At 41.6% G+C, this 20,745-nt stretch overlaps 1 protein-coding gene across 1 annotated transcript; it reads left to right on the top strand.

The window, feature by feature from the left end:
* Positions 1-1,017: 1,017 nt before the first annotated feature.
* On the top strand, positions 1,018-19,950 carry ralbp1 (ralA binding protein 1). Its single transcript, XM_079649612.1, has 10 exons — positions 1,018-1,140; positions 3,842-4,147; positions 10,455-10,943; positions 12,158-12,507; positions 13,030-13,191; positions 14,758-14,889; positions 16,061-16,171; positions 16,349-16,470; positions 16,559-16,679; positions 18,229-19,950. The coding sequence occupies exons 2-10, from the start codon at positions 3,895-3,897 to the stop codon at positions 18,529-18,531; spliced, it is 2,043 nt and encodes a 680-aa protein (XP_079505738.1). The 5' UTR covers positions 1,018-1,140; positions 3,842-3,894; the 3' UTR covers positions 18,532-19,950.
* The last annotated feature ends 795 nt before the right edge of the window (positions 19,951-20,745 follow it).

Below are 20,745 nucleotides of genomic sequence, written 5' to 3'. Positions count from 1 at the left end.
TTTGTGATGCCCGTGCGTTCTCAAAAGGCAGCAGGGTGCCCAATCACTGATTCTGTTCCCAATTGGCATTCAACTGCAGTTTGCACGGACCAATGTGCCGGCCGCACAATGAGACCTTGTTTGCTTTTTTTTTTATGATATTGAATCACGACCTCATTTTGCCATTGCAGCTGTGGGTTTGGAGCAGATGGTGCCAACAAAGATCAGAGCACTAATGTGTTTCATGTGTCCGGATGACCACCAGGTTACAGAGTGTAACCGCAGAGTTTGGGAAAGTACAGATGGTTCAGAATAGCACGTGGTTTCACCAAATTTAGATGATAGCTGCTTTTCAAAACATTGTTTGACAGTTTCGCTTGTACGCAGGCTTGTATAACATCACACTTGTGGTTAAGATCAAAATGAGACCACAGCCTAAACATTCTTCATTAATTCCAGATTATTCTGGGTTAAGGAAACTTACATAGACTATACATTTGTGGCGAGAGAACCAAGGTAGGTCAGCAAAGTCGCATGAAGGCAGGATATTGTGTATGAAATGTTTCAATTTTCACTCGCTACTGTAAAACAACAGTTAACTGACATACAAATACAGTTTAGCAAAGCTTAAAATAATGACACTTTAGCGAAACAGGAAAACATCTTTCCAGTATTCCAAAGCATCTAAAACAGAAATGATCTGAGAGTAGGAAACACAGGATTAAACCAAACAAGAGTACTAATAGGCTTTATCAGGTATGACAACAAATAAGGTTATTAATGTCAGGATCCATTTATGAAAAAAGCCTTATTACACCGGCGAACATTATAGTACAAAATAAATATACAATCTTCTTGTAATTTCTTTAAAGCAACAGATATGATTGAGAAAATGTATTTTGTTCTGTATAATTTATCCTTTTTTATTCTATTTTTTGCAAATTCCAATGCTCCACATTCCTGTCCAACAGGTGGCGTTGATGCACAAAATCGTTGGTTGCCGACCACCAATAAACCCTAAAAAGGAAGAAAACAAACGTATCCGTTCGAACTACACCACCCATCATGCATTTCGGCTTTCGCGCAAGCGCAGATGGGTTTATTTAGAATACAGACAAGCGGAAGCTCCACTCTGAAACTGACCGAACGGGATAGTTTTTGGTAAAGTTTCTTGTCTTTTGTGTTTTGCGTGTTTAATGACAGTACAGTGGTTACGAAATACAGTTAAGCAAATGTAGTTTACTTTTGATCTTATGTTGGCTTTGTCTGATGGAAACAGCGGCTTTAATCGTGACGTACAGCTTGGCTAATGAGCTAGCTTAGCAGGTTAGCTGAACTGACGTTAGCATGATGGGCCCCTCCATTCAGAGGAGAGCTTCTACTTTCTTAATGTTATGTATGTCAATTTACCTATATACTTCAGTGCAGGGATTAAACTTCGTATTTTAACAGCAAGGTGGTGATATGTGAGTGGTTGTGTTAACACAAGTGTTATATAAACAGGACAGGATAATAAATAGTGAGGATAATTTGCCCAAAGCGAATGCATATTAAGATGTCAGGCAGGCTTAATAAACAGCTGGGTGTCCAGAGTTCAATTTAGTCAGTGTTAGGAAACAAATAGCTGTTATTTTTGTATCATTTATCACCTGTGTCTTTTAGGTAGTGCAGCGATTGTCTTGAAGCCAAACCACTTACATGTATGGTATTGATATGTAAGATGATATCTTCCATCTACTGTCAGTTTGAGGAACTATATTACAGTGATTAGCAAAGTAAATGCAGCTTCTTTTTTTTATAAACACACCACACCCTTTGCAGTGATTATGTAAATGAATGTTCTTCCTACAACATGTACACACTGACAGCTGAGCCTTTTTTTTTTTATCATTGCAAAGTATTCGTTGAAATGGTGGTGTTAGTCCTGATCAGGAGAGTTAGAAGACGCAAGAAAACACCACTGTATAAGCCAAAGAACTACCGCAGAAAAGCAGCTACAACAGTTTTAAAATACATTAAATATATACCTTGTGATTTGCACTAGAATAAGATTACATTGCATCAGAATACATGTAATTATTTCACTAGTATGCATGCAATCATTGTACTGGAATGGATGATAATATTAGAGTAGTTTTGATTTAGCTGGCAATAGGTTGTTAGAATTGACTGAATGAGAAGTCGAATTGTGTGGAAATTCATATGGCAGAGCACCATCTGGTGGGTAGACGTTATTGTTGCATTTGATCTGTTCATACAGTCAAAACTAGAAGAAGCAGGAATGGATTATATATTTATTTATCACAGTTTTAACTCTGAGATTTGTTACAATGTTACACTTTTCTCAATGTGTTTAATTGCTTCACAACGCCATTGTCGTCCTGATCTAACTTTGGATTCAATATTTTCTTTTTGAAGCCCACACTGTATTTGATGAGGCACATACCGCTGAGAACATGTGTGGATTTTCGTTTAAAAATTCTTCTTAATATTGTAATTTAAATGTGTGGTGCTATAATGTCCTCTTATACAGTTATAAGCCACCTCCGTTGTGCTAAGCAGATTCATAACAGGGCCAGAATAACTGTTTAATGTATTCATTTAAATGCATCTATTGTTCAACCCTTTTTGAATTCAATTTCGATTCAAATGATTAATCACATCTTTATGAAAAATACTACCTTAAGGCTATTTCTTAACGTTCAGTTCATTATATATTTTGTATGTTCAATTACAATCTTTATTACAACACGTCCACACAAAAATAAATGTACAAAAACTAAAATCTATAAAAACCCACAGACCCGGCCACTATCTCTCTCATACCTAGGAGTCAGGTAGCATGTTAACAACAAGCGGGAGGAAGGTTTAAGCAGGGGTGCCCACACTTTTTCAGCTTGGGAGCTACTTTTAAAATGACCACGCCCAAGTGATCTACCTAGCGGGGGGGGGGCTGCTAGTGGACCTTCGGATGAGGAGGTGAGGCCCCCTCATAACTGCATGAACCTGTATGGCACAATACAACTCAGACTGGCTTACCTGTACGTCAATCAAGGGGCAAATGCCATAGTAAGGATGGATGAAAGGCTAACTTTGAACTTTTTTTTTTTTTTCTTAGTCTTTTTTCAATGCCATGCGATCTACCCACACTACCCTTGCGATCGACCGGTCGATCGCGATCAACGTATTGGGCACCTTGGTTTAAAGTATATGTACGCAAACTGAACCCGGATCGTTTGAGAAGTCGAATGAAGGGTGTTAGAAAAATATCACTCGTCACCGGGTTTGCTTGAACTTCAATATCAGGAGACATGTATTTATTATCCTCTCAAGAATGGAAGTAGTCATCACATACAGAGCTTGGTACAACTAGTTCCTGAGCAGTGTCCTTCACATGCTGATATACAAGAGAGAGAGTTACACAGTCACAAGATGGAGGAATACCGGTTCAAAGCAGTTTACTTCAGATTAGCTCCACGTCAGAAATGATCATGCTTGTCATATGTCTCTCTCCATAGAGGCTGAATCATCATGTTAATCACATAGCTATCGTATGCCTCAAACAGTCCTGATGCTCTTCTAGGTAATCACACATGCTGTTATGTACACAGCTACGTAGGGCCTTTGTTATCATGTGTGCTCTGATATTAAAAGAGTACATTCAGTATTTTCCCAACAAATACTAAAATCCATAAAAACTCAGAGACTCGGCCACTGTCTCTCTCATACCTAAGACTCAGATAGCATGTTAACAACAAGCGGGAGGAATGTATAAAGTATATGTACGCAAGCTGAACCCGGATCATTTGAGAAGTCCAAAGCAGGGTTGTTTTAATATAATCTCTTGTCCCGCCCCCTGCAGGTGTGATGGAGAGGTGATGTTCCGGTCGGAGGAGTGATTTGGCCCCAGCAGCCATGACTGAGTGCTTCCTGCCCCCCAGCAGCAGCAGCCCTGGAGAGCAGCGCCGGGCGGAGCACCCCGGGGGCGTGGCGCGCACCCCCAGCTCCGAGGAGATCAGTCCCACCAAGTTCCCCGGGCTGTACCGCACCGGAGAACCCTCGCCGCCGCACGATGGACATCACCACGAGGCCCCGGACGCCTACGTCTCAGACGACGACAAAGAGCACAGCAAGAAGAAGAACAAGTTCAAGAAGAAGGAGAAGAGAAGTAAGATCTTGTCATTTCAGCTCGAGGGTTTATTATGGGCACTTTCACTTACTGACAAATGTTGCAAGCTATTTTTAAATCTTTGTCAAAGCTTAGAGAAAGGGCTGAAAGCTCAGGGAAGAATTTACTAAGTGACTTTGTGCTAAAAGTCTGAGTCATCTAATCCTAATCCTACTATTTATTTAGACTTATTCATACTTTTTTAGAATGAACATAACAAAATAGAATAAAATGCATATTGGGAGTACAAAATGTTTGAAATAGCAAGAATTAACCAAGTAAATGGCAATCTAGGATATATTGATGTTATGTTGATCCGCCCATCACTAAATTTCTGTTGCATTTTCACACTGTTAATTAGAGTGTATTAACACCTTAACTATGATTAATAACCTTATACTTATAAAATAGTATTTAGTCAAACTTGCATGCAACAGATATACGAGTCGGTATACGTATCGCATGCAAATGAATACTTATGGATTGATGGGCAGCATTTTAAGAAATCCTCCATTACAGTCTTTAACAAAGCTTTCACATGAGCAAAATCAGTTAAAGTCCATGTAATGTCCAAAATAAATGTTATTCTGTGTTAATAAATCGCTTCATCACTTTCCACTGCTTCATTTGACATATCAACATCAATGATTCTTTCCATAAATACCCCCCAAATAACATGAAATGTGTGCCACTTTCCCGTGTTATTCCGCTCCGGTAGCGAAAAGCTTGCAAGCCATTAACCCAGCTGTGTGACGTCACACGTGGCAAACACCAGCCTCGTCTGGATTGTTTGTTTTGTATCCTTCCGCTATTTTCGCTCAACATATGTGTAACCGGACCTCGCTAAACTTTTTTTATCTAACAATTCATGATGGGGAAGCGATGTGTAGTTGTGAGCTGTGAATGTTTCCTGATTGCTATAAACATTGATCATGGGTGCTGGAAGATTGTGCACAAAACTCGGGTCAGAATTAAGTTACTACAGGTGTTATGCCAGCTTGAGCTAAATGTCACCAGAGTACAGTGAACTTGCCTAGTGACTGAAATATATAAAAGTTGAAGTGAAATAAGTAAGGCCAAAAATGAATTACGTCTGAATATCTTTATTATTTTTACCTTTTTACCGCAACCCGACCCGAACCCGCATATATATAAGCAGTGACAACGTGCAATTATTAACACACGCAGTTGCATATTTGGCTCAAAAAGCCTGGGATGTTGTTTATTTTCTCCATCTAGGATGACACCAAAAGCCTCCCAGACGTTGGATTTCGCTCTTGAAGAAGAGTTATTGAAAATGGTGTATTCTCCGCTAGAGAGCTTCACCTCAGCCATTCAGAATGTGGTGCGCTCAGCAGCAGATAGATGCGCTGCAGAGGTTATGATTATGCTCGGTCCCGCGGAGGAGAGGTCTGAGGATTTAAACATTAAACTAAATTATTATTGTTTAAATATATTTATTATGCAACACCCGCAACCGGACCCGCATCATCTTTGTTTTACCCAGAAGCGAACCCGGAAAAAAGCGTTTGAAAAAATACCACCCGCAAATCACCTTTTTTGCGGGTCACCCGTCGGGTACCCGCGGATACCCGACCCGATGCAGGACTCTGCTATCTGGTCAGTAGGTTGCAAACTGTCTATTTGTTCCATCACCTGCCAGATCTCTCTGCAGCATACACATTCATCTGCAGTGGGCATGCTTTCACAGCATTGACATGTACACCAGAATATTGTACATAACATTAAAAAAAAAACAATATCTGCCGGACGTGTGAGGAACAGATGACAAATTAAGATCGACATTTAGTGCAGGTCAAATTAAATAAAACAGAATTTACCATTCAGTATTGCCGACTCGAGTCTCGCCGGCTGCGGAATCCGCTTCTCTTTCACAAGTTTCTGCCTCGTTGTTCGATTGCCGGGCAGGAGGCTCGTACTGATAAGGCAAGATGCCTTGAAGTGAAAGGCTAGCTGGTTCACTCTCTACTTCTGTAACTGAATCCAGATAACCCACCGAATCTGAGCTTGAATGATCGCTCTCGCTGTCGCTGTCTGAAGTTGTCGCGTTGCTTGCCATTTGGACTGATTTGATCAAATGGCAATGTTTGCCACGTGTGACGTCACCGCTCGTTCGGGAGTGATCGGGGGCGTACTCGGCAAACTTCGGAACCAACATCGGTTTTTAACGTATATGTCATTTAATTATGACCAAACTTTAAACATTTTTATTTATTTTTATTCTGGTGATATCTAAACTACATGTTAAAAAACACCTGTGTTAGATGCATTACATGGCCTTTAAAGGCGGGGTAGGCCGTTCACTTCAGAAACACCTTTTGTTATATTCCATGGAATGCTCTTAACATCCCGATAGCAATGAATACATTAAAGAGCATCTTGCAGGTTTTTTTTTTTACTACATTTATGCTTAACCTTGCCTGAAAATTACAATTAAAAATGTTAACGCAGGATTTGATATGTTTTACGAGACATAAGGGCAGGAATTCAGAGGGAAAGGAGCCGTTTTGAGCTCTGCTACTAAAAACTGCTTTTTTTAACGTCACGCGTCATATTACGTCACATGGGGGAGCAACTTTCTCGGACTCGTTCTCTGCTCAATCCGCGGTAGTAGTTTGTAGTTGGTTTGAGCGGTTGTGATTTAGTGAGCTGGTATTTTTTTGGTAGTTTTACATTGCATTTCACCATTTGTAATCATGGTGAGCTGGAGTTTGTGCAGGTTGCACAAACTCAAGCCTGTCAGGACATTGAGTCCACAGTTTCCCTCACGGGAAAAGGACCGGAGCTAGCGTTCGTTCCTGGGTGCGTTGTGCATCCACCTTCCTGCAGCACATACTCTCCACAGCTTTATCAGGAAACCTTATTACATCTCTCTCCCCCCCCCCCTTCGCTGCTCTCTCTCTCTCTCTCCCCTCCGGTACACGGCACCGTAAGGCGTAGTGTGGAGTTGCATTAGGTAACGCTGTGGTGGCTGTACTGCTCCAGCCGTCTCCTTTGTGTTTGTTTGTTTCCCCCTGTCTGTGTTGTTTGTGTGGGCGTGGTGGCTGTCACTCCTGGCTCCCGGCTCAACCTCCACTCACCTGCTGCAATAAGTTGTGCACCCTCCCCAACTACACACCTGCTTTCCATCAAGCCATTTACAACGGCATATCAACGGAGGCTCCACAACCTTTCTCCGCCAGATCGTCAAGTATCAGCCGTATCTCGCGTCTCCCCTCCGGTCAGCACCGTAGTGTGGAGTTGCATTAGGTAACGCGAGATACGGCTGATACTTGCCATTAGTTTCTGTTATGGATCAGTATCAACAGTCCTGCCAGTAACGTTACTATATTATCAATGCTACTTTAGTTATAGCCTGATATATGATAGCTAACTTTACAATGTTGTGATGTGACGTTAGCTAACATTAACTGTCTGTAGCTAACGCCGGTCACTCACCAAGACAGCTGCTCTGTTCTCCACTGGATCTCCTCACACCACAGCTCCATTTCTAATCCTTGGCTGCTCCTGGTCTCTTGGACGCATAGCAGGCTTATAATTATAATCATATGCATTCAAATATATATTTTCAACCTCTTCTGTGTCAAAACTAGCCTTGTGATCCATGTTTATTCATACGTTAGACCGGCCGCTCTCCCCCGTGTTACGTCACACGCGGGAGGTCACGTGCGAAGGCTTTTTTATGCGGAAGTGAAAATGTCTTACTAAAACGACGCCAGATGTCACTGTAGTGTATATTTCTGTATATTCTTTTGAAAATCTAGTGTATTGATCATTTTCCTACACATGTATTCACAGGTGTGTCTAACCTGCAAGTTGCTCTTTAAATGCTTTGACAATAAATACATAACAAAAGTCATCTGTGGAAGCCGTAGTGCTGTAAAAAGCACGACCAATAATCTGAGCCGGCCCGGCTAAAATAACTGGATGGCCTACCTGCCTGTCAGCCTTCCATCTGTGCACAAACTTATCTCGTGCCCTCATTGGTCATGTGCGCGTTCGTGTGTGTTGGAGGAGGGGCTCTGTAGGGAAGTGGCAGATTTTTTTCGGTTTGTTGACATTCACATTCCCTATCCTATCCCATTTGGGAGCTAACAAGTACATACAGTACGGGTCATCTACTTCAGGTCACTTTAGAGTAGCTGAGAATGAAAACAATTGTAATGTTGTGGAAGGTCATCGCAGTTCCACTTTTCCATCCGTTGGCTCTGACAAATGTTCCTTTACTGAGAAATGTTTTGAGTCAGGCTCATTGTCCACGGTCCATTACCAGGATATTTCCATGTCTGTATTTAGCTCGATCACCAGGATGTGGTGGGAGAGAGGAAGAGTTCAGAGCACACCCACAGAGACTAGTGAAGGTGTGCTTTGGGCAGCGATGTGAAACAAAGGGAACCACAGTAGAGAAAACAAGAGGAGACAAAGAGGGCACTAACTGTCTCTGACTGTGGTGAAGCTGTCAGGAAAAGGGTTCGACCTGAACTCCTTCTTGAGGATTGTCGGAGGAATTCTTCTAACACATTGAGAGTCGCAAGTGTTCTCAAGGATTACAGACTTTGAGTGAGTGATTCAATGTCTTAACTTAATGCAGCATGGAGACCCAAAGAGTTTTTCGCTGAAGGACTCTTGCCTTTTAAATCGTCAGTTAAACAATGCTGACCTCGTAACAAGGGTGAGTCAATCAATCATTGCCTTTTTAATTTGACCTTTCAGCTGGCTCTCGTATTACTTTCCTACAACACACAGTGAATCAGATTGAATTAGCAGGGTTCCTACGGTCATTGAAAACCTGGAAAAGTCATGGAAATTCAAAATGCTAATTCCAGGCCCTGAAAAAGTTTTGGAAAACAATATTTTTCCCAAAGTTTTGGAAAAGTCATGGAAATGTAACCAAAGTTGCATCAAATATAATTTATGTTTTATCTAATCGCCGAAATAGTAATACTATAACGATAATAAATACTGTTTCGTATAGTAATGAAACGTAAAATGGCATTTAACTGACTTTAACAGATCTTTACAATCACGCCCTCTAGTGGATTTAGTCTGTAGGAGCTAGTAAGCCTACTATTGGATTTGTCTTAGATCGGCACCACATGTTTCATATGCAGACCTTATTTTCCTGTTCCATGTTAAAGGACCCATGTCATGGCCATTTCCACTGATCATAATTCCATTGTTGAGGTATAGCCTACTAAAATAGAAAAATACTGTGCAATTTTCCAAACTCACATTGGTTTCGCATACAGCATCTCTGTAAAGTGTGTGTATTCAGCAGTATTCACTTTCTCCACTAAACGGCTCGCTGCAGCTCCCCCCCCCCCCCCTCCGTGATTTCCTTGTTTATCGATACACAGCCAAGCTCACCCTGAACACACACAAAGTCACAGCCGAAGTAAAAACAATAAGTGTGGCTTGATATTGAGTAAGAAAACGGTTTATAGGTTGATAAACGCTGTGAGAATGGGTCTGCAGAGAGAATTTCGCGCGATCCCAACTGTCTGTTATCAGCCTGCAGCAGGGAGCAGAAATCAGCAGGGCTGCCTGCACTGAGTTTGTGTGTGGATTGGTCAATTTGGACCAATCAGTGGGGGCTTAACGTAACGGCTCCGTGGACGTAACGTAACGGCTCCGCGGATTGGCCCATTTAGTTCCGGGTACGTGCTTACGAAAGCACGTACCCGGAAGAATCAAATGGATGATGACGTCATGATGACGTTTCACCAACGAGGCGTTTTGGGGAGGTATTTTCTGTGTTAGAGTTTTACTCGCTACAGGGTGTACTTTGAGGGTTTGTGACTCTGCACAACGTTTACATGCATAAAAACCTTCATAACACACAAGAGGACGGGTAATAACCGGGAAAGCATGACATGGGACCTTTAAAATAAAAACGTTTCAGGGGTACCGCTGAGAAAGAGTAATATTTTTAGTCATGAAAAATGAGGTAAAGGTCATGGAGAGGTCATTGAAAATCATTGGTGAAAAAGTGTATGAATCCTGAATCACATTAAAAACATGAACTTATATAACTCAAATGTTCATTTCCACATTGATGAGGCAAAAGGTGCCGTGGGAGCAATGCTAAATCTGTGTCTGACCTCTTTTCCAAGTCCCCGTTCTCCCCCTCCTTTGCTATCTTCTCTCTCTCACTCGTCTCCCTTCCTGTTTCTGTCTCACTGCTATCATGGTTCTGCCGTAGGAGGAGGATAAGAAAACGGGGGTGTATCTCCCCTCAGATCTAACCCTATTTTTGTTTCTTCCCACTCTTTCTTTACTCTCTTAGCGGAGGGCTACGCCGCCTTCCAGGAGGACAGTTCGGCCGACGAAGCAGAGAGCCCGTCCAAGATGAAGCGCTCCAAGGGAATCCACGTGTTCAAGAAACCCAGCTTCTCCAAGAAGAAGGAGAAGGAATTCAAGGTGAAGGAGAAGGAGAAGGAAAAGGAAAAGGAGAAAGAGAAAGAGAAGGAGAAGGAGAAGGAAAAGGCGCCGAAGGAAGACAAAGCCGCCAAAGATAAGAAATCAAAGGATCTGACGGCAGCCGACGTGGTTAAACAATGGAAGGAGAAGAAGAAGAAGAAGAAACCGACAACAGAGGCAGAGCCCGTCCCGGTGGAGGTCCCCACCTTCAGGCCCATCTTTGGAGCGCCTCTCGCTGAAGCCGTGAAGAGGACGGCTCTGTACGACGGCCTCCAGCTGCCCGCCGTCTTCAGAGAGTGTTTGGACTACATCGAGAGTTACGGCATGAAGTGTGAAGGCATCTACAGAGTTTCAGGTAAACACCCTTTGAGATGTGGATTTGCAAAAAGGGATAACTCAGGGATTTAAATCCAAGGGGGGAAAAGTGAGAAGTGTGTCAGTATGTAGACTTACTAATAATGCCACCAGGCGAGAAGCAGCTTAATTGTGTTTCAATACATAATCTATACATATCATTGATGATGTTAAACCATATTCTCGACACTGCATGTGCTACGTATTTATTTCCTTGTAGACTTCTTGAAATGTAAACGGGGACAGTCAATGAACCAAATGCAAATTATCATGGAGGTTCACTAACTATGAAAAATTAAAGAATTTGTTTTTATTGTTGTATTTTTGCTAATAAATTCAAACCAATTTAAGTTATGAAGATCATTGACTATTTAAACTTAAAACTCAGTCAAGCTTTTGCAAAAAAAAGTGGTATTCAGTTTTATTTAATAGATTAAAGACTGCACTGAAATGAGGTTAAGACAAACTGCAAATAAAAAAGCTCTTCAAAAGCATCTTTCCTTAAAACACTAACGGCCCGTCCACACAGCAGCGTTAAAAAAGTCTTGAAAATCTTGGAGGTGGGCGTGTCTGAAAGCTTGGGGATTTTTTGCGACCAACAACCAATCACATGAATATCCCGCCCCCGACATACAAAGCAAAAAACCTACCAGTTTCACCCACTGTCTCTGCCACCTCCCTCCATGCCTGGTTCCTCCGGTTTGTATCCCGGTAAATAGTTACTGGTCGTAAAGAACCGGGTGATTTGCTCACGTCATTTCTCGTTTGGAATATGAAGAAATGTCTCTCCCAGTTTACACGTGGTTTGATTGGCTAGCGCTTGTACTGTCAGATTTGCATAAACGGGATTTGATTGGCTGACGCTTCCACCTCAAAAGTTGAACATTGTTCAACTTTTGAATCCTGGAAATCCTGGAAATCTTCGCTTTGCTTCCCCACAATGCAGTTCGGCGAAAAGCGAGGCAACGTGACGTCACCCCATTCAAAGTGAATGGGCAGAGAAGCGTTGGAAGATCTTTTAACGCTGCTGTGTAGACGGGCCGTAACGGTCTTGAGTACTTAAATAAAGTTTAGGTTAAATCCCCACTTCACTGTAAGTCCACATTTAACACGTGCTTTAAAACCCCAAAGCTAGACAATGTTTTGCTTTAATCCCCGATGACGAACACACCTCAACATTGGACTGAATCTCACATCGACCTCTCTCGCTCTCAGGTATGAAGTCCAAGGTGGATGAGTTGAAAGCAGCGTACGACCGGGAGGAGTGCCCCTGCCTGGAGGAGTACGACCCGCACACGGTGGCCAGCCTCCTGAAGCAGTACCTGCGCGAGCTGCCGGAGAACCTGTTGGGTCGGGAGCTGGCGCAGCGCTTCGAGGACGCGTGCGGTCGGCAGGTGGAGGCCGAGAAGATGGCGGAGTTTCACAGGCTGCTGGCCGAAGTGTCGCCGCAGAGCCGACTTCTCCTCTCCTGGCTCGTCACGCACATGGACCACGTCATCACCCGGGAGCTGGACACCAAGATGAATATTCAGAACATCTCCATCGTCCTCAACCCAACCATACAGGTCAGAGAGGATGAATAAATCACACACATGTTGCAGAAAGCACAAATTCAACAGCAACATGCAAACTACCCATCAAAATGAAAGTAGACCATGCTCAAGTGTACTTCTAGGATAACGAACATCCCCTTAGCAACTAACCGACTGAGCTTTTATTGGATCAAACAGCCGGTTCATCTTTAAAACGCTGGCCTAGTTTAGTGAGTCTGATTTATTCCCAAAGGGGACACTCTGTGGCTGCTCCACTTATTCTGAACTAACAGCAGCAGGAGCAACTCCACTGTTAAACAAACACTTCTCTTCATGAATTAGTCCGGGTTCAATTAAATCTGTCAATATGCAGGAATGTGTGCGGTAGAGAATATATATATTTAGTTTTACTGCAGTCTGACAAACATCATACAAACCACATCACACACTGCGAGACTAAATGATGTGTGTGTCTACAGACTGTGTGTGTGTGTGTGTGTGTGTGTGTACAGAGTGTGTGCCAGGTGTGTACTTATTTGTTTACCTTGCGTTCAGATCGGGAACCGTGTTCTCTACATGTTCTTCACACACGTGAGGGAGCTGTTTGGAGACGTGGTCCTGAAGCCGGTGGTGCGGCCGCTCCGCTGGTCCAACATGGCCACCATGCCGGCGCTGCCCGAGACCCAGGAGAGCGTCAAGGAGGAGATCCGACGACAGGTGAGGCTCTCTGCAGCCAAATGGTTCAACATATTTGTAGTTCTGTCTAATCCAAAAGTGTATATATCCACAAGTAGCAATAAGATTGACTCCAACAAAAATACGTCTCAGGAAAGAGACGTATTTTATTTACAAAAGATATGAATACAAACACTTCTTTTCAAAGGTCAAAAAACAATATTGCTCCGAGATTCTTTTCTCCTTCTAATTACGAGCAGCTGCTGTCGGCTGTGACGTCAATTTTACAACGGCTGGTTTAAATAAATGATATAATAATACTAAAAACGGATTATTATATATATATATACACATAATATATCAAATTATACATTTTAACATATACAATATTAATCAGTGATATATACCACTCTCTATCTGACTAGAATGAAGCTGGAGCCAGAGACTGGACAGGAAACAGGCTTCACACTTTTTACACTGTGTTTTTATTGTGATTCGAATATGTTTTTAAGTATTTGTTTGGATAAAACAAACTTTTTAAAAACATGAATTTGTGCGTTGAGAAGCTGCAACTTGCCTAAAGAGTCCATAAGCAACACACTATTTTTAGGGATTAAAGTCTGACACAGTAGATTTAGGAATTTAGCAAAGTAAGCTGCTTCTTTTGCAGTGCTTTATCTTTGCCTCTGTTACTCAGTGTACCAGGACTTCATATTTTATCTCCATGTGCCAGACGTTCCTGTCCTTTAATATACAGCATATATGCCAGATCATGCAAAATAAACAAAAAGTGGAGATGCATCACCTGCTGCTGCCATCTTCAACTTTACATGAGGGATTTTGTGAAAGGCAGTCCTAAAGACAAACTCAATCTGTATCCTTATTTGATTTCCTTCTAGTGAATGTCTGCCTTTAAATAATGCATGGGAAAAGACATGCATGTGTAAAGGTCACCTATCATGAAAAATCCACTTCTTCATGTCTTTCATACATCAACATGTGTCCCCTCTGTGTAAAGAGATTCTGAAAGTTTCAGGAAAAAAGATTCTCTCTCTTTTTGTCCTGATCCATTTCTATAAAAACCTGTCTGAAAATGAGCTGATCAGATTTTGGCCACCTTATGATGTCATAACGATTTGTTGGCTTGTGTAACCATTAGCCAATCAGCAACCAAGGTAACCCCCTCCCCTCCCCCCCCACCTTATCACCTGAATCTCCTCCTAGAGCACCATTGTGTTCTTTGTAACCAAATCTCTCTCAGAGGGGCGTGGGGAGGGGCTCCTTATTTTCATCTAAAGTAACAGACAAAGAATCAGCACTTTGGAAACAGGGCTGAAACAGAGGGGATTATGGGTAATGCTGCAATGATCTGTTTGGTGTTTAGAGCCAAACACTTCAGAGACATGTTTTATATATATCTGAGACCTATAATATATTGATGAAAAACAGTATGATAGGGGACCTTTACGGTTTGTGCATAGACGTTGACGTCAGTTTAAATTCAGTTTGCCAGCTATTGCTGTACTTAAGACCATTTAGCTTTTTTTATTGCGATCATTTTAAGTTGCTCTGGAGTGACAACTGAATATAAATATGTTTGTGATTCAGGAGTTCCTGCTGAACTGCCTGCACCGGGACCTGCAGGCGGGGGTGAAGGACTTGTCCAAAGAGGAGCGGCTCTGGGAGGTGCAGAGAATCCTGACTGCTCTGAAACGCAAACTGAGGGAGGCCAAGCGCCAGGTTGGTTCTGGATACAATATTTGTGTATATATATTTATTTGTATTTCAATAGGTGATAAAACATACCAATATATGTGAAAGTGGAGCTGTCAAGATATGAGATTTTGACACACAATTGTTGCAATATCTTTAGAAATGTCGAGAAGAAACAAAAATCAGTCCATTTCATCTTTATTTGGTTCTTTTGTTTCCTTTTTTGGTAAAAGTTAGTGAGAGATCTGCAACCATATCTGTTCAAAAGTACAAAAATAACTATTACAATTAAAGGAGCATTATTAACATGATATCAATATTTACACCTGTATTACTTTAGATCACTGCACTTATTTACTTTTTCGTGCTTGAACTGTATGTGAATACACATAAAGCACACAGGTAAACATCTCACCATATAATGCAATTTAGTACAACAATATATAGAGAGGCGAAGCCCCTCACTTTCCGGGGGAGCTCCATGGGACCTTATTTCAAAAAAGTATGAATTGAAGTCAATGGCGAGAGAAAAATGATCTTTCGATCCCGTTTGAATTGTGCCACGAATTACACATATGATGTTTGTCAATTTAAAAGATAATTTTGCAAGTCAAAAAAATTAAAATGTGTAGTAACACTTTTTTTTGTTTGAAACCGCTCAATGAACTACATCTCCCATCTCGCACCACACACCAAGACGGCCGTCACGTTGGCACATTTCACCTCTTTCTTTCAGAATGAGGGGGAAAGTATTAAAAGAGGTGAAAATCACTCCAAGTCTGGGCATGTTGAGAGCTGTACATACACACAACGGGAGTTAGTCGGTTCTGTAAGAGCCAGCATGCGGGACCGGGATTCTGGGATTTGTAGTCTTTCTAGTTGCGTATTTTTCATAGTGTTATATTTCAACAGTTTTACGAAAAACTGTGACTTTTTTTGACATGGAAATTATTTGTTAAGATTGACAAACATCATATGTGTAATTCATGGCACAATTAAAACGGGATCGAAAGATACGTTTTCTCTCTCCATTGACTTCAATACATAATTTTTAAGTAGATGGGCTGCACCTCACCTCTCTATAGACATTAATCAATGTAAAAAGATAAAAGTTTGAACATTGCAAGGTTCACAAGGAAAAAAGGAAAGTTTGAACATAGTGCTTTATTTCATTGTCTTTCCTCCTTTTGAATTGTAGGAGTGTGAGACTAAGATCGCCCAGGAGATAGCAAGCCTCTCAAAGGAAGATGTTTCAAAAGAGGAAATGACCGAGAATGAAGAGGAAGTCATCAACCTCCTCTTAGCTCAGGTGAGTCAACAAAACACACAAAAAACCCAAGCCACAAATTCCACAATGTGTCTAACAAAAAATGTATTGTTTTATAAATGATCTAATTCTAATTGTATCTACAGTTCAATTTGCTCTTAGCTCCAAGTAAGCCAACCTGAGATGGAATAATTGTTGTGTTTTCCTCTGAATAATCAGGAGAACGAGATCCTGACGGAGCAGGAGGAGCTGATCTCTCTGGAGCAGGTGCTGCGCAGACAGATTGCCACGGAGAAGGAGGAAATCGAGAGGCTGCGGGCAGAGATTGCAGACATACAGAGGTGAGGAAAGAATGAAGATGTTTGGATGCTTAATATATTTCAAATGAAACGAAAGTTCTGAATTATAACCCAGCGTTGTGTTCCTCAGTCGGCAGCAGGGGCGCAGTGAGACAGAGGAGTATTCGTCGGACAGTGAAAGCGAGAGTGAAGATGAGGAAGAGCTGCAGATGATCCTGGAAGACCTGCAGAAGCAAAACGAGGAACTGGAGGTGAGCCAAACATTACGTGCTGATTAGTGGACAAAATGGAGTATATTAAAAAATTAACTTCAACATTTAAAAAAACATCTCGGGGGAGCATGCCCCCCGGACCCCACTGGAGGAGGTGAGAACCCCCCTAGAGGAGGTTAGGTCCCCCCCACTTAAATCAGTCTACATGGATAGGAAACTAAATACTTTTGCACACATCTTGTGTACAATATGCTTTCTGTTTTGGTGGTCATGCCACAACCGTGCACGTGAATGCACGAGTCATGGTCAAATATCTGGATTAAGAGTTGCTTTTTCTTTGCACGGCGTGAAAGAAAGGCCAAATGAATGGGCTGTGATTTTAGTATTTTTAAGCAGAGTTCAATCATTTGTACGGCCCTCGGAGGATGTTGAAAAAATTGAAATGGCCCTTGAGAGGAAAAAGGTTCCCCACCCCTGATGTAAACGGTCTGCAGAGTCAAAACCCTCAAAGTACACCCTGTAGCGAGTGAAACTCTAACACAGAAAATACCTCCCGAAAACGCTTCGTTGGAGATACGTCACTGTCCATTGATTCTTCCGGGTACGCATGATGTCAACCGTACCCGGAACGAAATGGACCAATCCGTGGAGCCGTTACGTTAACCCCCGCTGATTGGTCCAAATTGACCAATCCACGGACTTCCTCACACACACACTCAGTGCATGCAGCTCTGCTGATCTCTCCTCCCTGGCTGCAGGCTGATAACAGACAGTTGGGATCGCGGCGAAATTCTCTCTGCAGACCCATTCTCACAGCGTTTATCAACCTTTTTCTTACTCAATATCAAGCCACACTTATTGTTTTTACTTCGGCTGTGACTTTGTGTGTGCTCAGGGTGAGTTTGGCTGTGTTTCGCTGTTTATCGCTAAACAAGGAAACAACACCTCCACGGAGCTCAGTGCGATTCACAACGTCCCGACCAATCAGAGCACACTGGGCTCACAGGGAGGGTGGGGGCTGGAGCTATTGGAGCTAAGCCGTTAAAGGAAGAGAGTGAAATTCAGTGAATACACGTAGTTTACAGAGATGCTGTTTGAGAAACCAAATTGATTTTGGAAAATTGCACAATATAAATCTATTCTAGTAGACCTCAACAATGGAATTATGATCAGTGGAAATGGCCATGAAATGGGACCTTTAAATAAAAGTATTGTTGTGGTGCCTAAACGTCTTGGCTTGCAAAAGAAAAAGTGTGGTACAGACCCATCATCATTTATGATTATGCTTTTCAATACAAATCAGAATAATAATCTTAAAATAACTGTCAAATTTAGTTATCAAATATTTTTCTAAATTGTGCAGCCCCATCGTATATTGTTTGCTATAGTCCATTAATTATCTTAACAATTGTGGCAAGTATGTAAAGTTCTGATTATAGTCCACATAAACACTCAGAACATTAGTCTTGGTCTATATAATTATATTTTTAGTCTGAGAATTTCCCACATGGTGTTGTTTGAAAATATGGACCCGAGCATTATAAAACAAAACATGATGGTTGACTGGCTTTGTGTTATTTCCTTGCAGAACAAAAACACTCACCTGAACCAGGCCATCCACGAGGAGCAGGAAGCCATCTTGGAGCTCCGCGTGCAGCTCCGCCTGATGCAGAGCCACAAGCTGCAGCAGGAGCTGACCGTCCAGCCGCCGGCAGAGCAACCCCCGCCCGCTCAGCCCAGCCCAGAGCCCCGCGCAGAGGAGCAAACCAAGCGCTCCGTTGTGGCCGTTGTCGCTGGCGCAGAAGTTGCTGCCTCAGCCAATGGCAAAGCAGCAGCTAAGGATCCTTCAAAACCCTCACCGAACAAAGACAGGAGGGACACCAACATGTGAGACGTGTTGGTGCTGCTGTACGTCTCTGGTCAGTTGTCCTGTAGAGTCACTGGAGTCTCACTTTGCTGGAGTTCCTCAGTAATAGTGTCCACCAAGTGGCTGGTATGTCTAAGGCGTCCTGACTCTTTAGCAAACACAAATGATAATAATACAAATTAAAATAGCTCTAGTCGACAAGTGGCTTCTATTGCGAAAGACCAGGTGGAAGCGAATCAAATCCACAGTGCCAAGCCTGTATGGAGAAATGAAGGGATTCATAAGTAGGGGAAGGAAGACAGTCAGGCACCTTGCCAGTATCAGACATAACGTTTATTCTTTCCTGGTAAGGTCTCATGAAACAAACATAGACCATACCATAGTCCCTGTATCTCACTATGTCCCTCACCTTAATGCAAATTAGACATTAGGAGCGAGACCACTGTGCCATAACCGAAGATGCCAGAGAACCACTAATACAAAAGCTCTTTGAATAATGAAGAATTTATGATTGGTCTGTCTATATATTATATATTTAAGTAGTATTCTGAAGAATACGATGACTATTCGGAAAATGCATTGATTTTAAGTTACAGCTTTTTTTTAGTAATATATGAATATGTAAAGATATATCGTAGGTGCTTTCTTTTCTTTGAACGGTAGATGCACACAAGCACAGTGGCGTTGTACCTCGCAACTGACCATTGGATGAAAACTATTAACGGCAAACAATCGCGCAACTAAAAGATAAATCATCACTGGAAAATGTAGACAAACAGCTGGAGGCCGCATTGTTACAGTCACACTTTGCGGTGGTGTGCAATCATCTTCTCTGCCTCTCTTGCACAAACAAGGTTTAATGATGAAATATCAAATCTGTAGTGATGATTATTGTCGCCAAAATGTGTGCGGAGACACGGAGGCTTGTCTAGTTTTGTTCATGTTTTTTTTTTTTTTTACTTGATGTTCTGAGTTATTGTTCATGGCATCAGTTGGAAGTGAGTAAAACAAACCCTGAAGATTACAATTCAATCATTTCATTTCACAACTGATCCTTGACGCGCAAAGTACTGTCATTGTTCAGTGATATTTAAAGCAAAGGCATGACCTGACTAACTTAGCGTTTGTGTATATCATTGTAAGATTGCAAACATACTGTATTTTCAGCTCTTGTGTTTTGTCATGTTATTTGTCTCGTTATTAATGACCTGTATGGAGTATGCTAGTGTGAATGCCCCTGCTTTGGTTGCGGGTAAATCAAGCAATCTCATCTGGACTCATGATTCTCCGTGTTATTAATCCTGTGACTGAAACAAATACATGCTAGTTTGGGCTCAGAAGCTTCTCATGAGGTTATTTTCATATTGTTCCAAGCTTTTTGTAGCTTATTGTTGCAGACAAAATAATGCTGTGAAGAATAAAAATGTCGATCTAATAAATGTACTGCATATTTGTCTCCTTTTCTGACACCCTATATTTAGTGCTTCCTATTTTCCATTACACATTCAACTACTTAGGTCCCCTCCCAACCTGAGGGTTTTACATAAAACATTTGCACAACATTTGCATCCATTTTGAGGAAGTGAAGCACGTAATTGTCAGCCTGTGTGAATCAAGCCAGTGGTATCTAAAGGCCAAGAGATAGTGGAACCACCCCATTGTTTTTGTGTCAAGCTTTTTGGTTTCCGATTTGGAAAGTAGATGCGTCAAGCAGGAAATACACAGCCAGAAAAAGACCGGATACAAGAAGAAAATGTTTCAAAATGAAAGCTCACCTAAAATGTTCAGACTGTTTTGGTATGTTGTGTGTTTTGTCCTGCCCTTTTTAAATCACTGAAGCTAAGTGGAAATAAACTTATTGATAGATGAGTCAATTCAAAACTAGTTCTCCTTATTGAAGTACAAACATACATTATATATGTCTATGCATATTATTATTATTTAATGTCTCCCTTCAATCAATAATGCATTTTTCCCACACTTGGACCTTTGACCTTCTCTCAGCAGAATAATGTACACGCAACGTTTGAAACAAACTTTTCATGTATGTATGCTAAAGGGAACCCATTTTCCTTTGAGTTCGAGGCACGTATATAATCATATCATATTTTATTAAAAACAAATAGTTGAGCAGCCAATAAAAGTCCAATTTAAATACACAAGCGTAATTAAATGTTTGAATCCTACAGTGAACATACACCAAGAAAGGACTTGCATGATGCATTTATCTATACAATT

The sequence above is a fragment of the Notothenia rossii genome (assembly GCF_949606895.1).
Source record: "Notothenia rossii genome assembly, chromosome: 9".
Taxonomy (NCBI): domain Eukaryota; kingdom Metazoa; phylum Chordata; class Actinopteri; order Perciformes; family Nototheniidae; genus Notothenia; species Notothenia rossii.
Note: the sequence above shows the minus strand (reverse complement) of the source record. Positions and strands in the feature narration are given on the sequence as shown.